This window comes from Crocuta crocuta, unplaced genomic scaffold (assembly GCF_008692635.1).
Source record: "Crocuta crocuta isolate KB4526 unplaced genomic scaffold, BGI_CrCroc_1.0 scaffold254, whole genome shotgun sequence".
Lineage (NCBI taxonomy): Eukaryota > Metazoa > Chordata > Mammalia > Carnivora > Hyaenidae > Crocuta > Crocuta crocuta.
Window position 1 is genome coordinate 648,621 of NW_027530004.1, and position 16,817 is coordinate 665,437.

The 16,817-nt window shown below is 42.6% G+C and overlaps 1 protein-coding gene across 1 annotated transcript in view; it reads left to right on the forward strand.

Moving 5' to 3' along the window:
* LOC144231256 (beta-galactosidase-1-like protein 2) overlaps window positions 1-12,715 on the forward strand; it is a 47,777-nt gene extending 35,062 nt beyond the window's left edge. Inside the window, exons 12-19 of the mRNA XM_077763688.1 lie at window positions 5,099-5,245; window positions 7,880-7,951; window positions 8,456-8,543; window positions 9,235-9,322; window positions 9,706-9,817; window positions 10,550-10,666; window positions 10,776-10,839; window positions 12,570-12,715. Coding sequence (XP_077619814.1) covers window positions 5,099-5,245; window positions 7,880-7,951; window positions 8,456-8,543; window positions 9,235-9,322; window positions 9,706-9,817; window positions 10,550-10,666; window positions 10,776-10,839; window positions 12,570-12,715 — 834 coding nt within the window. The remainder of the gene's footprint in view (window positions 1-5,098; window positions 5,246-7,879; window positions 7,952-8,455; window positions 8,544-9,234; window positions 9,323-9,705; window positions 9,818-10,549; window positions 10,667-10,775; window positions 10,840-12,569) is intronic.
* The last annotated feature ends 4,102 nt before the right edge of the window (window positions 12,716-16,817 follow it).

The window sequence follows — 16,817 nt, forward strand, 5'->3', positions numbered from 1 at the left end:
AGAGAGAGAAAATGAGAAGGGGAGGGGCAAAGAGAGAAGGAGAGAGAATACCTATCAGGCTCTGCACTGTCAGCACAGAGCCTGACTCAAGGCTCATTCTCATAAACTGTGAGATCATTACCTGACCCAAAACCAATTTGGGTTTTGGAATTGGACACTTACTTGACTGAGTCACCCAGACACCCCGAAAGATTTTCCTGCCAGAGCTTCTATATTAAGGATCATTTTGCTTAGTACTAAGTTCTAATAGCTTCCTTTGCTGAAGCTAGAGCTTTCCTGGGGAAAGTAACAAATTTCTTTGTATTTTTCAGACTATGGGGCACTGCTAACAGAGAATGGAGAATATACATTGAGTACCTCGTATTCCAAGAGTTGTTTACCACTTCTTTTGGTACCTAGCAACAACTTCAATCTGAAGGATAACTCAGTCTCTCAGTTGGTCTCTGTCTTGTGAAGAGGGGATTGAGGGAATGGATAAAGATGTATTTTTGGGGAGATGTCCAGTTTGTTCCAGTTTATTTCATCATTAGGCACTAGAGATTCAAATATGCACAAAATACCGGGCCCACCCCCAGGTACTCAACATCTAGGACCATGTTGCTTAGTCTTGGTTGTACATTGGAGTCCTCTGTGGAACTTGTAAAAACCAGAGGTGCCAGGCCCTTCCAAGAGCTGTTAGATAAGTGTCTTTGTTGAAGTGGGGAGGAAGGGGCAGATTCTGAGCATATATATTTTCCCATTGGACTTTAGGAGATTCTGATGAGTATCCAAGGGTTTAGAGCTACTGGTCCAGCAGTGGGATTAATGTGCCACTTTTCCAGGACAGCAGGGCATCCCGCCTTAGAGCCTATATAAATATGAAAGGAATCTCACTCAATTATTGCCTACCTTATGACTCTTCCTGGAATTGGCAAAGCATGCCCTTCGACTGACTGGGCCCTTCATTCTTGGTGGTTTGGGGATAGCAAGGTACGTGGTGTCTTTGCATAGGTTGGAGGAGGATCTCAGAATGGCCCTATCTCCTATTTTTCGTTGCAGGGGTTCCCATGCCTCAGCGACCAGGTTTAATACCTAAGGCAATATATAAATCACTGCTAACACCATACTACATTTCACTGTGGGATGTCATACCCTATCTAAAGGAGATAAGCTTTTTCTAGCATGGGATCGGATTTGGACAGAAGAGACAGGAGGGAAAGGCTTAGCTCCAAGAATAAGAAGTAAATTACTAGGGAACCCGAAACAATCCTTAGCTATTTTAATTCCTTCTCCTAATTTTACAATTCAGAGTAAGAAACCTAGAATAAGAATTCAGGAACATACAGAAAATTTAAATTTGAATAAACAGTGTAAACATTGGAGGATATTGGGAACTTTCCTTTCAATAGTGTAGCCAAGAAGAGATCCCCTGCCTTCTGAAGTGGTTACAATAAAGGCACACTGATTGGATCTAGGGCAATGATTTTTAAACTTTTGGTTTAGTAGGGGGATTCCTTCTTCAAACTCACTGCAACGTTCTGTACATAAATCACGCACTGGATAAATCGGGTGGTGGTTCTGAGGATCTGTACTTGCATCCTATGAGTCAGCCATCCTTTCACTAGGATGGCACATATTAGGATGGCCCATGTGCCACTTCTGACTTACCTGTAGGGTTTGAAGGAGCACAGTTTGAAAACCATTGATCTAGAGGAAAACCTGCAGAGTTATTCACACAATACTTAGTAAACATTGGTGTTTGGAGAACTGTGTTATCAACATGTTGCTTTGGGGAATTTCCAGTCTAATAGGGAGGAGAGGTGAGTAGAGTAGTGATTAGGGAGTTATGGATTGTATGGTAGAGGAATGAAGGCAGCACAACATTGTCAAGGGAACGCAGTGTTGTGTTAAAGAATGTAAGCTCTGGAGTCAGACTAGGTTTCAATATTTACCTTGGGGCACTCATTTAACCTCATTCTAAGTTTCTTTATCTGGTTGAGGCTACTAATTGCACTGACCTCAGAGGATTGTAGTGTGGATTAAGCCACTAAAACTGAATCTGGAACACAGTAAGTGCTGAGCGAGTGCTAGCTGCTGTATTATTATTTAGAGGTATGGTCAGCATGCTGGACAATCGCAGGATCCAAATTATATCCAAGTTGAGGTGATTTTGAGATCCAAAGGATGAACAGGGGCTTAATGAAAGGAACAATGGGGTAGAATGGAGGAGGGAAAGAAATTTGAGGCATAGTGGACACCATTTGTAAAGATATGCAAGGATCTGCATGCTTGGGGAACTGCAAATAGGACTGGAATGAGAAGTGTTTGTGGGAGAACACCAAGTAAGGGACCAGGTAGCATGTGTCAGAGGGCCTTTGTGTTTTTGTTTTAAACATTTTCTTATGGAATTTTGAAGACATGAACAAATGGCAGAGAGAAAAGTAATGAACCCGTGTGCTCAGTGCCCAGCCTCAACTTTATTAATATGTGGCTAATACTGTTTCATTTATACACTTCCTTTCCCCTTCTTCTACTCTTTTTCACATTTTTGAGAGAGAGAGAGAGGAAGAGAGAGAGAATGTGAAAGGGGGAGAGGGGCAGAAGGAGAGAGAGAGAATCTCAAGCAGCCTCCACACTGAGCTCAGAGCCCAATGCAGGGCTTGATCCCACAAATCTGGGATCATGGACCAGAGCTGAAATCAAGAGGTGGATGCTCAACCGACGGAACCACCAGGCACCCAGGATTATTTTAAAGCCAATCCCAGACATCATATAATTTTAGCTACAAATAGTTCAATATGTATCTGAAAAGATAAGAACTCTTTCAGTGAATTCCTACGAAATACTTTTAATAGTTTTATTTTTTACTTTTTAAATTTTTGTTTATTTATTTTGAGAGAGAATATGCAGGCAAAAGGGAGCGAGAGAGAATCCCAAGCAGGTTCTGCACTGTCAGCGCAGAGCCAGATGCAGGGCTTGAACTCATGAACCATGAGATCATGCATGACATGAGCCAAAACCAAGAGTCAGTTGCTTGGCTGAGCAACCCAGACACCCCCTGGGAAATATGTTTTTTAAGATTTTATTTATTTATTTTGAGAGAGAGAGAGAAGAGGAGGGGCAGAGAGAATCCCAAGCAGGCTCTGTGGTATCAGCACAGAGCCCTACTCAGGGCTTCATCTTCCCAACTATGAGATCATGACCTGAGCTGAAATCAAGAGTCAGAGGCTTAACCTACTGAGCCACCCATGTGCCTCTCCTGGGAAATATTAAGTAACAGGCTCTCTCAAAAACAAAAACAACTCTGATTAGTAGTGTTTGCCAATTCCTATGGCCCAAGTACTCCCACTATGGCTAATTTCAAGCCTCTAGCATGACAACACTGATAGGTAAAATACAAGGTTGGGGAGAGGTGTGCACAATTGGCACTCATGGCTGATCCAGACTGGCTCTAGGAGAGCACTGCTGAAAATCATAAAATATCCAGGATTTAGATTTTCTCAATTACCTCATAATTTTTTTTAGCACTCATTTGTTAATATCAGGTCCAATTGAGGTCAGTTACACATTGCATTTAGTTGATAGTCTCTTAAATCTCTTTTAATCTAAAGGTTTTTTCCCATCTTTTTATTACATTTATTTGTTGAAGAAGCTGAATTATTTGTACTATAGATTTCCCCACCTTTGGGGAAATGTCCCAGTGTATCTGAGAACATACCATTATATTCCCTGCATTTTCTGTAAACTGATCTGGATGCTTGATGAGATTTAAGTTAGGTGCTTTTTAAAAAATGTTTTATTTTTGAGGGGATGGGAGAGACAGAGAGAGAGAGGGAGAAATGGAATCCAAAACAGGCTCCAGGCTCTGAGCTGTCAGCACAGAGCCCAAAGTGGGGCTCGAACTCCGGAAGGGAGAGATCATGACCTGAACCAAAGTTAGACACTATCAGCAGATGGAGCCACCCAGGTGCCCCTATAGGAAGCTATTTTAAAGCTGGGTAATCAGATGACCAGCTTTGCTTTTCAGAAGGATCTCTTTGGTAGCGCTATGGGGGATGGAGTGGAGTGCAGCCCAGTCAGAACACTGAAATTGAGTGGAAATCTACAGAAGTGGAGTTTTAGATAATGGGAGTGAAGAAGGATTAGATATTTAGACTCAGACTCTAAAAGAGGTGATGACTGGTTGATGGGAGATATTGGAGAAGAGGTAGAGGGGGAGACATTATTCATGTTTTTTACCTTCTTGACTGGATAGTTGGTGTTGCTCTTTGGGGAAAGGAAAAAGAGTAGGATGGGGCAGTGTGGTGAATACAGTTTGGGAGATATTGCATTAGAATCATCTAAGCATCTTCAGATGAGGAAGTCCAGGGGTGCCTGGATGGCTCAGTCAGTAAAGCATGTGACTCAATGTGGGGGTTATGAGTTTGAGCCCCATTTTGGATATAGAGATTACATTAAAAAATCAGTTACTTAAAAAAAATTATTTCCAGACAGAGAAATCCAACAGATGTGGGGTTTACCGGACATTGAGTGCTTTAGGTCAGTGTTAGATAAGCAGATTCATGAATAGAATAGTCATAGTCAGACTACGGCTTAGTATGATTTCTCTTAGGTAGGCTTCACACCCAGTGTGGAGCCTAATGTGGGGTTTGAATGCACCTGAGATCAAGACCTGAGCTGAGATCAAGAATCAGAGCCACCCAGGAGCCCCAGGATGATTTATCTTAGTGTTTGAAGGTACAAGAGGAGAAGACCAAGGGTAGACAGAATTTGGACCTGGGGTGGAGTTCCTGAAACCTGGTCTAATCTCCATCATGAATTGATGAGCAAGTTCAACAGATCATTCTCTTTCCTTGATTTCAGCTTTTCCATATGAAAAATAAGAATACATTACTCTCTAGCACATGCAGAGAAATTTGAAGTTGGTATGGGAATACAAAAAGGGCATTTATATGTGACGCTTAAGCATGATTATCATTACATATTCTTTTTTTATACTCCTATCCTTGAGACTCTTGGGGCAATTCCTTTGGAGAAGTAGGCTTTGAGTCCATGTTTCTGAAATTTTTCTCTCCATCCTGAACATGCAACCTGGTTTTTGTTCCTGTTTATGCCACAGGCCATCAGCTCTGTCAAGCCCGTTTGCATGGAGAAGCTGTCTGTGAACCAGGGGAATGGTCAGTCCTCTGGGTACATACTTTATGAGGTTATGATCTCCACTGGAGGCCTCCTCACCACAAAGAATCACGTTCAAGACCGAGATCAGGTAGGGGCCAGTGGATGGGTCCCCCCAGTGACATTTCTCTGCCGGTAAAATCCAGTGGTGTGGCTGGGGTGAATGTCTAAATGATAGCCAAATCTTTCTGACCTTCAAAAAATTATCAGTATTTCTTAATCTCTATCCCTTCAGTGAAATGTTTGATATGTAATATACTGCTGTCATAGGTACAAGATATGTAAACATTCCCAGGGAGGGAATACTCATTGAACCCTAATGGGAGTTGATGGAGTTCTTTAATGAGACTTGGGAGGAGTTTCAGAAGTCTGCACAGCAATCCCTACGTTTACACAGCACATTCCAATTGTCTCTTCTCATTTAATTCACAAAAAACTCATCTAAGATAGTCATTACAAATGAAGACAACTCAGAGAAGTCCAATGAATAGTCAGGGCTATTTGACTAGAAAACAGCAGAGCTGAAGGCAAAGGCTTCAACATAACACTCCAAGTTAACAGCTGATGGAGTTTCCTCAGGTTTTGGTGAAATTCTCCTGCTCTTACCATCTCTGTGTGATTTGTGTCACCTTCTTCCAAGGTGCTGGTTCTCCTAAAGGTGACATCAACCCTCCCCTCCTTCACCTGAGCTGCAGACCCAGATTCCTTGTTGTTTGCTGAACATTTCTCTTCACTTAGATATCATGTGCCATTGGCTTCTCAAACTCCTGATGTCCAACACCAGATTTATTATTCTCCTCATCCTGTGCTCCTTACATCAGTTCACAGATGTGCAGCTTCCCAAAATGAAAATGCTGCTTCCCTCATTCTTTCTTTACACTTTATTCTCAGCTGGCCCCTGCATAATGCAGTATTACTCAGGGGGTCTTTCCTTCTTTCTCTCTTTCTTTCTCTCTTTCTTTCTTTTTCTTTCTCTCTCTTTCTTTCTCTCTCTCTTTCTTTCTCTCTCTCGTTCGTTCTCTCTCTCTCTCTTTTTCTTTCTTTCGTTCTTTCTTTCTTTCTTTCTTTCTTTCTTTCTTTCTTTCTTTCTTTCTTTCTTTCTTTCTTTCTTTCTTTCTTTCTTTCTTTCTTTCTTTCTTCTTTCTCTCATCTGTCTTTCATCCTTCTTTCCTTCCAAGTTTATTTATTCTCGGAGGAAAGGGCAGAGAGAGGGGAGAGAGGATCCCAAGTAGGCTCCATGGAGCCCTACTTGGGGCTTGAACTCAAGAATCATGAAAATCATGACCTGAGCCAAAATCAAGAGTTGGATGCTTAACCAACTGAGCCACTCAGGCAGCCCTCAGTGGGTCTTTCAAACTCCATGCCACCATTGCCTTAGAGGCACTCTTGTATCTTTCCTATACTACTGTTAGAGCCTCATCACTTTATTTCAGAGAGCTCACCTTTTCCTTCTTCCTTGCTAAATCCCTCCCTCACAGTGCCACCCAATTACTTCCCAAGGTAGAATTCTCAGCATTCCACTTGCCCTGCCTACAGCCTTCCATTGGTTTTCCCAGTTACCTGCTGTATGTTTATGAATAAATTGGACTCTGCTATGGATCAGGACTTGTTACTCCTTCCTCCGTACTCATTCTGTTCACAGCTCCATGTTAGATATTGTGGAGTGTTCTAATCACTTCTTTGTGTCACTCTTCCTGGTTCCTCAGTGGCTGGGGTTCTCTTATAAGCTTGGTGACTCCTTGCCCAAGTCATTCAATAAATGATTATAGAGTATACAGACCTTGTGATTAGACTTGAAATAGCTCAAAGTGTGAATTCTGTGTTCTGCATAGTATTGTGTTTTTAATATATGTGAATTGTAATTTTTGTAGTTTCCCAGTCAAATTTCATTTGAAAATTATCACCTAAATCACATAATCTCAGGGGCAAATTACATACCCTCCTGTGGTCCTGCTTGGCTAGAGCAGATCCTTGAGGGTGACTTCATCTGACTCTGAAGCAGTAAAACAGGTAATAGAAAAGAAATGGATGTACGTCCAGGTTATTCTTAAAATGAAAAATAGTGGTGACGCAGCCTTTCTAGATAAGGATCTGGGAAACCTGAAAGACTGGATTTATTATGAGAGTGAACCAGGCTAGAAAGGTGGATGTCTGCTGTACCTGTAGCCCCTGCCTCCCCTTAGGCCACCAATTTTTCCTTTTTTTTTTTTTTTTTAAGAGAGAGGGAGAGAGTGCTAACAATAGGGAGAGACAGACAGACAGAGAGAACCCCAGGCAGACTGCACACTGTCAGCACAGAGCCCAGCACAGGGCTCGATATCACAACCCTGAGATCATGACCTAAGCTGAAATCAAGAGTCAGATGCTTAACCAGCTGAGCCACCCAGGCAACCTTGGCCACCACTTCTTTCACAATATCCATTCATTCTCTACCTTCGTTTTCTCCTCATTCTCTGAAAGTCTTTTAAATTTCATTATTTCCCTCCTTGCCCTGAAGAAGGGCCCAGATATGGCATCAGGATATTCTTCCCTGGACTTTGCCTTATACATCTCATGACTGTGTATGTTTGAATATGTTGTAGGTTTGTGAACTTGTAGTCAGCTTGTAATATTCTGGGAGACAGAGATAATCATTCCCCTAGGACTTGCCTTCTTTGCTTTTCCAAAGATCATTTTGTCCCTTTCCTTATGAGGACCTAATAGTGCTCTTCTCTTTCTTTGGCAGGTGTTTTTGGATGAGGATTATCTAGGGGTCCTGGACCATTCCACTAACCAGCTGACTATTCCCACCAAAATGGTATATAATCCAGGGTTAATGGCATTGGTTCAATGCCTGCCCAGGCCCCAGGCTCAACTACAAGCACGACCAGGCCCAGTGATAGCCTATTTTCTCTTCCACTTTGGAATGTTCCTTGCATAAAAGCTCAATAAGGATGAGGGAGAATTGTATGTGTTTCTAAAGTATAGGTATACATGCTTTGGGTGAACAGAACTTCTCCACATTGGATATTTACTGCTCAAAAAACTCTAGGTTTGTTGCCAGCCTCAGTAGTCTCTTGTAAAATATCCAGGTGACTATTTTCTGAAAGGGTTGGCACAGGCTGGGAGTGAGAGTGGAGTAAGTATGAAGAGCAGGGGCCCAAGGATTTGCTTGACCCAGAACTGGAGGTCTGCACATTTCTGGGGCCTGCTATCTGTCTGTCACCCTGCTTATGACCTCATCTGAGTTTCAGAGGAGACTTAAGAGATCTACAGAGGAGTGCCTGAGTGATACCCATTCTGGCTGGTCTGTCTTGGGCAGGGCTACAAGGATATCCCAACACTGAGAATTCTGGTGGAGAATCAAGGCCGCCTTGCCTACGGGCAGGACATCAATAAGGAGAGAAAAGGTGGGCTCTCTTCCTTCCAAAGGTGGAGGGGGTTGAGACCTTAAGGCACTGAATTCCTGTCATTCTTACCCCAGGCTGAGGACAGTCATGATCAAGTGCATGGTTTAGAAGACAGCAGGATCTCTTAGCCAATGAGACAGTTATGTGTAGAAACAATGATGAAGTCTTGCTTTGATAGGAAAGGATGATGGTGTTGCCCCTTAAGTGTGTTCTCTCATTACCAAGCCAAAGGAAGTCTTTTCTTTTTCAGGAAGGTTTTGAAAAAAGCTTTAGAAAAATATGGTTAGAATTACTCCCTGGAACCTTTGATTTTTTCCTTCCCTGGAGCTCAGTGTCTGTATCCTGGCCTCCCCCTGGGCTCCTGGGTACAGAGTCACACACACCTTCTTTTCCCCACTCCAAGTGCTTTGAACTACCTGGGAGTTAAAGGTAGCCTGAACTGCTGTGCTGGCCAGACCTGGAAGAAGTGCAGTGACTTTTGTTCTGTTAATGTGGGAGATACAGGCACACTCTAAGAGGTGTATGTGTATAACAGAAGGAAGAATTTATGTAGGATTTTGCAGAAACCTTCCATATGATGAGGCCAGGAAAGCATCCTCCTTCAGGCAGAGCCCTGGTCACAGCCTATTCACATTTCTGTGTTCACATCCCTGCTCTCCTTCTTTGTGTTTCCTTTATTCCCCTCCTACAGGATTAATTGGGGGTATCTATCTGAACAATTCTCCATTAAGAAGATTTAAAATCTACAGCCTTGATATGAAAACTAAATTTCTAAAAAGGTGGGTGCCAGACCATTGACTCAAGGTGATTGATCAAAGATATTCCCCATTTAGAGATGGAAAGAAGCTCAGAGACCATCTAGACTAACCTCTTTGGTTTTATAAGAGAAGGTGAGATTCAAAGTGTTGAAGGAAATGACCCCACAGTTGTCTGGGGCAGAGTGGTGACCATCCCCTCATTCACTTAACTCCCGGTCTGGTGATTTTTGTTTTTATTTTTTGTTTGTTTGGTTTTTGCTCCATCATGTCCCCTGAGAGGCCTGTGCTTGTGCTATAAAGGGGATGCCAGGCTCAGGTAGAAAGGAGCCTTACCTCAAAAGTCACAACTGACGCATAAAGAAGGGCATGCATGGCCTTTCTACTGATGTTTGACTCTCTCTTAGGGACCTTCCTAACATCTGGAAGCCAGTCTCATTCAAACCTCGGGGCCCTGCCTTCTTCCTTGGTATCCTGAGAATGGGTAATTATCCAAAAGACACCTTCATAAAAATGGAGGTTAGTGATATTTCTCCCTTCCCTATGTCCCCCTACCCCCATCCCACAAGGACATTTGAGAAAAAAAAACCTCCTTGGTGCATGGGCCCTGACCTGTGAAAGGAAATGTAAGCTCCCTGAGACTTCAGCCACTCCCCAGCCATCTGGAGGCTGCTCCATCCCTGGTGTTGACAAGGGTGAGCGGTGGATACTTAACACATGTGACAGAGACATAAATAGTATGTTCTAGTGGGAACAGTTATAGAATCCACTGCATGAAGAATTTGGTGAGCATGATCCACCTGTCCCCAGACATAATCCAAGATGTTGAGCCCCTTAGCCCCTTCAGAACACACATCCAGTCTGTGGTGGGGATGTTGAGATTCTAGTGCACATTTACTGACATCCTAAAATTCTACAACTCAAACTATGCTATGGACCCAACCTGTTTTGATGACTACCTGGTGGTAAATGGAAATACCCTTCTCTGACTTGGAGCAGATACAGGGAGATGTGTTAGAAATAAATGCCTTCCTTCTTGAGGCTGGGTGTTGAGCTAACCCCAGGCCAAAAGCAGTAGCATAGAACTGTCCAGGTAACCTTCTATATAAGGCCAGGTGTGGTCATCCGCTCTGTCTGAGTGTGTCTGTGACTATGATCAGGTGTTTTTATGGTGTGTGTGTGTGTGTGTTCATCCTTGTGTTTTTAGATTTAGAACTCAGATCTCGAATCCTCCATTCCAATATTTTGCAGGGTTGGACGAAAGGTGTAATATTCATCAATGGACAAAATTTGGGGCGCTACTGGAATGTAGGTCCCCAGGAGACCCTTTACCTTCCAGGACCCTGGCTTCATCCTGGATCAAATGAAGTAAGCTCCCCCACTACACTCCTTCATCCCAGTCCACTTCATTTGCCTTTGTCTTGCAAAGAGTCAGAACTTGAATCTTATGGCCACCAAACCTCCTTCTTCTTGACAGATCATCGTGTTTGAAGAATTTAGACCTGGCCGGGAGATCCGGTTCACAAACCTGTCTCATCTAGGTATGGTATTCTAGAGGGTAAATTTGCAGCATCTGAGATCACTTTTCTGGATCTTTCTAGCAAGCTAGAGGTACAGAAAGCAGAATGTACTAACTCCCAGGAATCTGAACCCTTCCTCACTGCCTTTGCATGATAGACAGTTTTTCTTACACCTGGCACAGTCTGCTCATCACCTCCTGTTTCCAAATGACCTTACTAACTCACTCTTCTAACAGCCTTAACTGTTAACCCAACTCTCTGGGCCTCCCTTCCTTCCGCACATTTCCACGGTGCTTTCTGGATCCCTCCCTCATAGTAAACCAAGGTCCCAGTGTTTTCTACTTCTTACCTTTTCTGAAATATGTTTCCTACAGCTCTCTCTTGTGCTGCCATGTTCGGTCATTCCAAGGCACTTTTCCTAGTACTGCTTCTCAAATGGCCACAGGGAGGGAACACACAGTCCAGTCACCACAGGTGAGAAGGCTGCAGACCCTCTGTGCCTGCCCACAGTGGATGACTGGTGCCTGTGTGCCCAGGCTCCCTGATCCTTTTGTTGACAGCAGGGTCCAGATGTCCTTCTGGAGAATCATCCATGCTCCCTTCATGAGAGTCTTTGTGGGACTGATAATCAAGCTGCCCTTCCTCCCCACCTGCAACTATCCTTTCCTGCCAGGGGTGGGCATGTGATGTACAGGAGACCAATCAGACTTCCTTTTCGAGAATATTGAATCTTGAGTAGTGTGACATAAAGTTGATTGCGATGAGTCCCTTCATCAGCCGAGTGGTGAGTAACCTACCCGTCCTGACACCTCGGTTGCTGGAGCCAACCTGTCTTCTCCACTTATTCCAATTTCTGCTTTGGGCCCACCATCCACTTCCTAACTTGCCAGTACATTCCTCTTTTGGCATAGGTTAGGTAACCTTTTTCTGATGCTTATAACAAAATAAATAATGTGCACGGGCACATTCTTTGTCATGTTGCTTCAATAAAGGTTGTTTGACCACCAAATAAAATGCTGAAAAATTGAGAATATGGTCAGAATACTTGATCTCACAAATGTAAATGTGAAGCAAAGGTGATCTTACAAAGAAATCAAATAAATGTGAACATTAATGATGAAATGACAGGCAGTTCATATACACTCTGTGTTTGCCAAGTTTATTAAAAAAAAAAAAGGTAATTTCCTTTTACCCTTTGGTGCTTGTTCCATACCACAGCACTGGCTTTTTCACAGTCAGGGGAAAGCCCTGGTTCTTTGAGACTTATAACAACCAACTATCTGGTCCAGTGCCTCCTTATCACCTTATTATTCTTTACCCACGTCCTGGCTACCACCTTCAGTACCCAATTTGCATCTCTTCTTGATTCTGTGATCACCCAGTTCTCTGTGTGCTGTAACCCTGCTGAGCCACAGCAAGGGCACAGGGAGCCATTTACGTGTTGGTGGTAAATCAGCTTCATGGCACAACCTGGGCAGACTGAGGGGAGAACTGTGGAGCTTCACTTTCTAAAGCCACTGCAAATTCCAGCATGGTATAAACCAGGCCTAGGGTTAGTTGACAGGCTTCTTGGGAGCTTGGGAGAGTGGATCACCATGGAGGTGAGCTGGCACTGCATCAAGGGTTGCTGAGGAGACTTACAAGCCAAGACCAAAAGAAATCATAGCCAGACTTTAAGGCAGTTGTACAAGGGGCTGCATTCCTCCCAGAGTTAAGATCCTGAGTCCACTCTTAGCATGTGCAAATGCCAGGGAGCAGCAGCGCCCAGGTGGACCAGGACTTCCGCAGCCCAATGAAGTCAAAAAGCATGAGTTCCCTGCTTGGGGCTTCCTTCACTGTTCCACCCCACTGCCCTGTCTCTCAGTCCAAGCCTGCCAAGGAGGCAACAGCAAGCTAGAAGCAGGACTCCTTTCCTCTATCTCTTGCTTCCCTTCCCACCATCACCCAGAGTTGGAAAGCATCGGTGGTCCCATATTGTAGCCTCTGACTTCCATAGAGCGTAAGCCTTAGTGTGGGCATTACTGGAGGGCTTGTTAAAACATGGATTGCTGGGCTCCATCCTCAGAATTTTTGGTTCAGTAGGTCTGGGGTAGGGACTGAGGATTTTCATTTCTGCCAAGTTCCCAGGTGATAATTCAATATTGCTGGTCTGAGGACCACATTTTGAGCTCCTTTATCATAGAGCAGGATGGATCTCAACCTGTCTCAACACTATTACTCTTTGGGGCCAGATAATTCTGTGTGGTGGCGGGTGCCTGTGCATTGTAGGATGCCAAAGCATCCCTGGTCTCTATGCACTAGATGCCAGTGGCACAACCCCCCCTAGTTATGACAACCAAAATGTGTCCAGATACTGCCCAGTCTCCTCTGGGGGCAAAATCCCTCCAGATGAGAAACACTGCCAAAGACCACACCTGGTTCTAGTCAGAAGTGATGCTTTCCCTACCTTACAGGAAAGCACTAGGAATTGGGGCCTTGGGGATCAGTGCTTTATAAATAAAAGACAAAGGTGACAGAATTTGGGAAATCCTCTTAAATTGTCTTAAAGACAATAGTCCTATCGATGACTCGGTTTTTCTTCTGTGTAATCCGAGTTCTGAATGACAGAGACAGCGTATTCTTTCTTTTTTGCACTACTTTTGAAAGAAATTCTAATATTCCCACAGATAAATGGATTCCTAGAGTAAATTGTGGTTAAAGTCCTATGTGGACCAGGCTGAAAAGAAAATCACATTAGACTTTTACAGATATTAATCTATAAACAAATAAACACAATATGGTGTGAGGCTGTAAAAGGTACAGCTCATTACTGGTTCCTGGCCATCATGATTCCTTAGTGTCTCAGGTAATGTAGAGAACACGGAGGCCAGTCAAATACTCTCACCTAATCCATGATATCCTATTAGAAGTAGCTGTAAGGGCCATTTAATACTATTTTTTCCCCTGATAACCAGATGTTAGTGCCTTGGGTGAAATACCAGATTAACTATAGCCTAAATATAATTTCTCTACTCAAGTGAGTTGCAGTGTGAATATTTATCCTTCTTTAACTATTATGTCTTTAGAGTCAGTCCTTGTTAAGCATAGAGATACTCAAGCAAAGTTTAGTCACGTTGAATATTTTCACCTAAATTCTGCCAAAAAGCTCAATAGGGGCCTAAATGTCTGTTCTTTTCTTCAGGGGCAGGCTGAAGAGGTTGCGGGGCTGACAGGGAAGTCTGTCCTCTCCTATATTTTACAGAGGCCTTTGCACAACAGCAAGATTTCTGTCCATAAGCTTCCTACCTTTCTAACCATAGGAACACAAATCTGTCTGGGAAGGAAGTGGAGAACCTGAAATCATTCTGTAATCTGCTAAGAGCTTAGCTGTTTTCTCAAGGTCCTTCCCGTTTCTCCCTTTAATTTTTTTTTTTTTTTAATTTGTTTCTGAAAGAGAGAGAGACAGCATGAGCAGGGGAGGGTCAGAGAGAGAGTTAGATACAGAATCTGAAACAGACTCCAGGCTCTGAGCTGGCTGTCACCATAGAGCCCGATTTGGGGCTCGTACCCATGAACTGTGAGATCATGACCTGAGCCGAAGTCAGATGCTTAACCAACTGAGCCACCCAGGTGCCCCTCACTTTAATTTTTTTTTTAAGCAATCTAAATTTATACAGAAAATGCAAACTCTGCTCACTTTTGACAAATGCATGGAAAGAAATTTAAACAGCATGAAGGCCTGGAAGGTGTTTATGTTTGTTACCCTCTGTAACTTGATGTCCCTCAGGGGTTACCTTGGTAACTTGATGCCAGTGTAACACCATAGAGGTCCACCCAAAAACTGATTCCCCATCCCTGACTTCTAACATTTGGATGAGCAAATGTTTCACTAGTTTTGACTGGCCAGGAAAAATCCTGATTGGCAGCCCGCATTTCTGAAGAGACTACAAAACCAACCCAACAGAGAACCTTATATTCTGGAGAAAGGAGTGGTAGAGGCCTAACCATCAGAGCATCATCCTCTGAAATCACTTTAGTAGCTGTTGCCCATGGACCAAGTGACAGACCCTCCAATACTGTGCAGCACAGACCAGAAGAGAGGCTCCTCTGGGAGATCGGACAGGCAGCAGGGCCCCTAGGAGCTGGGGTGCATCTCTGCTTGATTATACCACATGTAGTAAGAGTCCTTCCAGTAAAAACAGGGCATTTTCTCTTGTTATTTTGCTTACTGAAACCCATGAAGAGGAAAATTGAACCTACATCTTCTGGAAAGAAGAGATTATGTAAAATTGCAGATCCAGTAGCCAAACGGTTAAGAAAGGGGCCTGCTTGTAAGGTAGTGGTTCTTCATTCTTGGTGTGTATCAGCTCATCTGGAGAGCTATTAAAAACTACAGTGATCCAGGCTTACTAAAGTAGCATGGGACCTACATCGCCTAGTCTTACCAAGTTCCCCAGGTGATGTTGATAAACATCAAAACTAGAGAACATTGCTCAAGGGCACTAGGGCACCAGTTCTAAATTTGGCTGCACATTGGAGCAATATGGGCGAAATTTGTAAAAATAATATTTATTTTTCACCTCCAAGGGGTTTGATTTGATAGGTATGGAGTATAATATAGATATCAAGTTTTAAAAAAAATATTTAGTTAATAATTCATTTAAAAATAATTTTACTCTATTTTATGAAAAAAATTTAAAAAGTATACTTTAAAAAATTCAGTGAGAAATATATCATTATTTTACATTTTTGTCAAGTATCTTTAGGCAAAATAGATGATATAGCTGGATTCTCATATCTGTTTCTATATTCTTTCTGTTGTGATATGTTTTAGTTGAAGCATATGAAGAAAATACAGCCTAACACAGATATGTAACTGGAAAAAGAATGAGTATTTTAATAGCCTTCACAGATAATTATTATGGATATTCTTCTCTGGTACTATACAAAAATTTTACAAGAAGTACTTTCACAAAGATTAGTGAAATGTGGAATCTAAAATCGCATAAACTGAGTTTTAAAATAACTCAGTTATGTTAAAATGTGGAATCTAAAATCATATAAACTGAGTTTTAACATAACTCAGTTATGTTGAAATCCATTGGTCTAACTTAACATGGATCTTTTATTCAAGTATGTTCTGGTAACATCATGCATTGGTTCACTGAACTATGACAATATTCAAAATATTGACACATGTCATCATCCAATATGAGAAAATTCAGTCATCAGTATCAACACCAACATAGGAAAAGTCAAGATTTTACAGGCTGTCAAGTTACTGGTGGTGGATACAAATCTTCCAAAATGCTAATTTTTAATCGAAAGCTTGATGTTTTTTCATTAGCAACAAGTATTGTCAGTTGTCATCCTTCAAGTGACAGGTTCACTTCATTCTCTTTTTCTCTCTCTTTTTAAATGACAATTTTATTGAGATATAATTCATATAACATAAAACTAATCCTTTTAGAGTGCAAAGTATGGGGGCGCCTGGGTGGCTTAGTCGGTTAAGCATCCAACTTTCGCTTAGGTCATGACCTCGCGGTTCGTGGGTTCGAGCCCCGCGTCAGGCTCTGTGCTGACTGCCAGCTCAGAGCCTGGAGCCTGTTTCAGTCTGTGACTCCCTCTCTCTCTGACCCTCTCGGGCTCACGCTGTCTCTCTCTCTCTCTCCTAGAAATAAATAAAACATTAAAAGAAAAGAATAAAGTGCAAAGTATGGAGGTTTTTAGTATATTCAGAGTTGTGCAATGGTCACCACCACCTAACTAGAACGTTTTGTAACCCCCATACCCATTAGCACTAATCCCATTTCCTCCACCTCCCAGTCACTGGCAACCACTAGTCTACTTTCTGTCACCTTGGATTTGCCTCTTCTGGACATTTCATAAATAGAATGCTACAATGTGTGGTCTTTTGTGACTGGCTTTTTTTCACTTACTATGTTTTCAAGGTTCATCCATGTTGTAGCATGTATCAGAATTTTTTTCATTTTTTTGGCCGAAGAATATTATAGTGTATG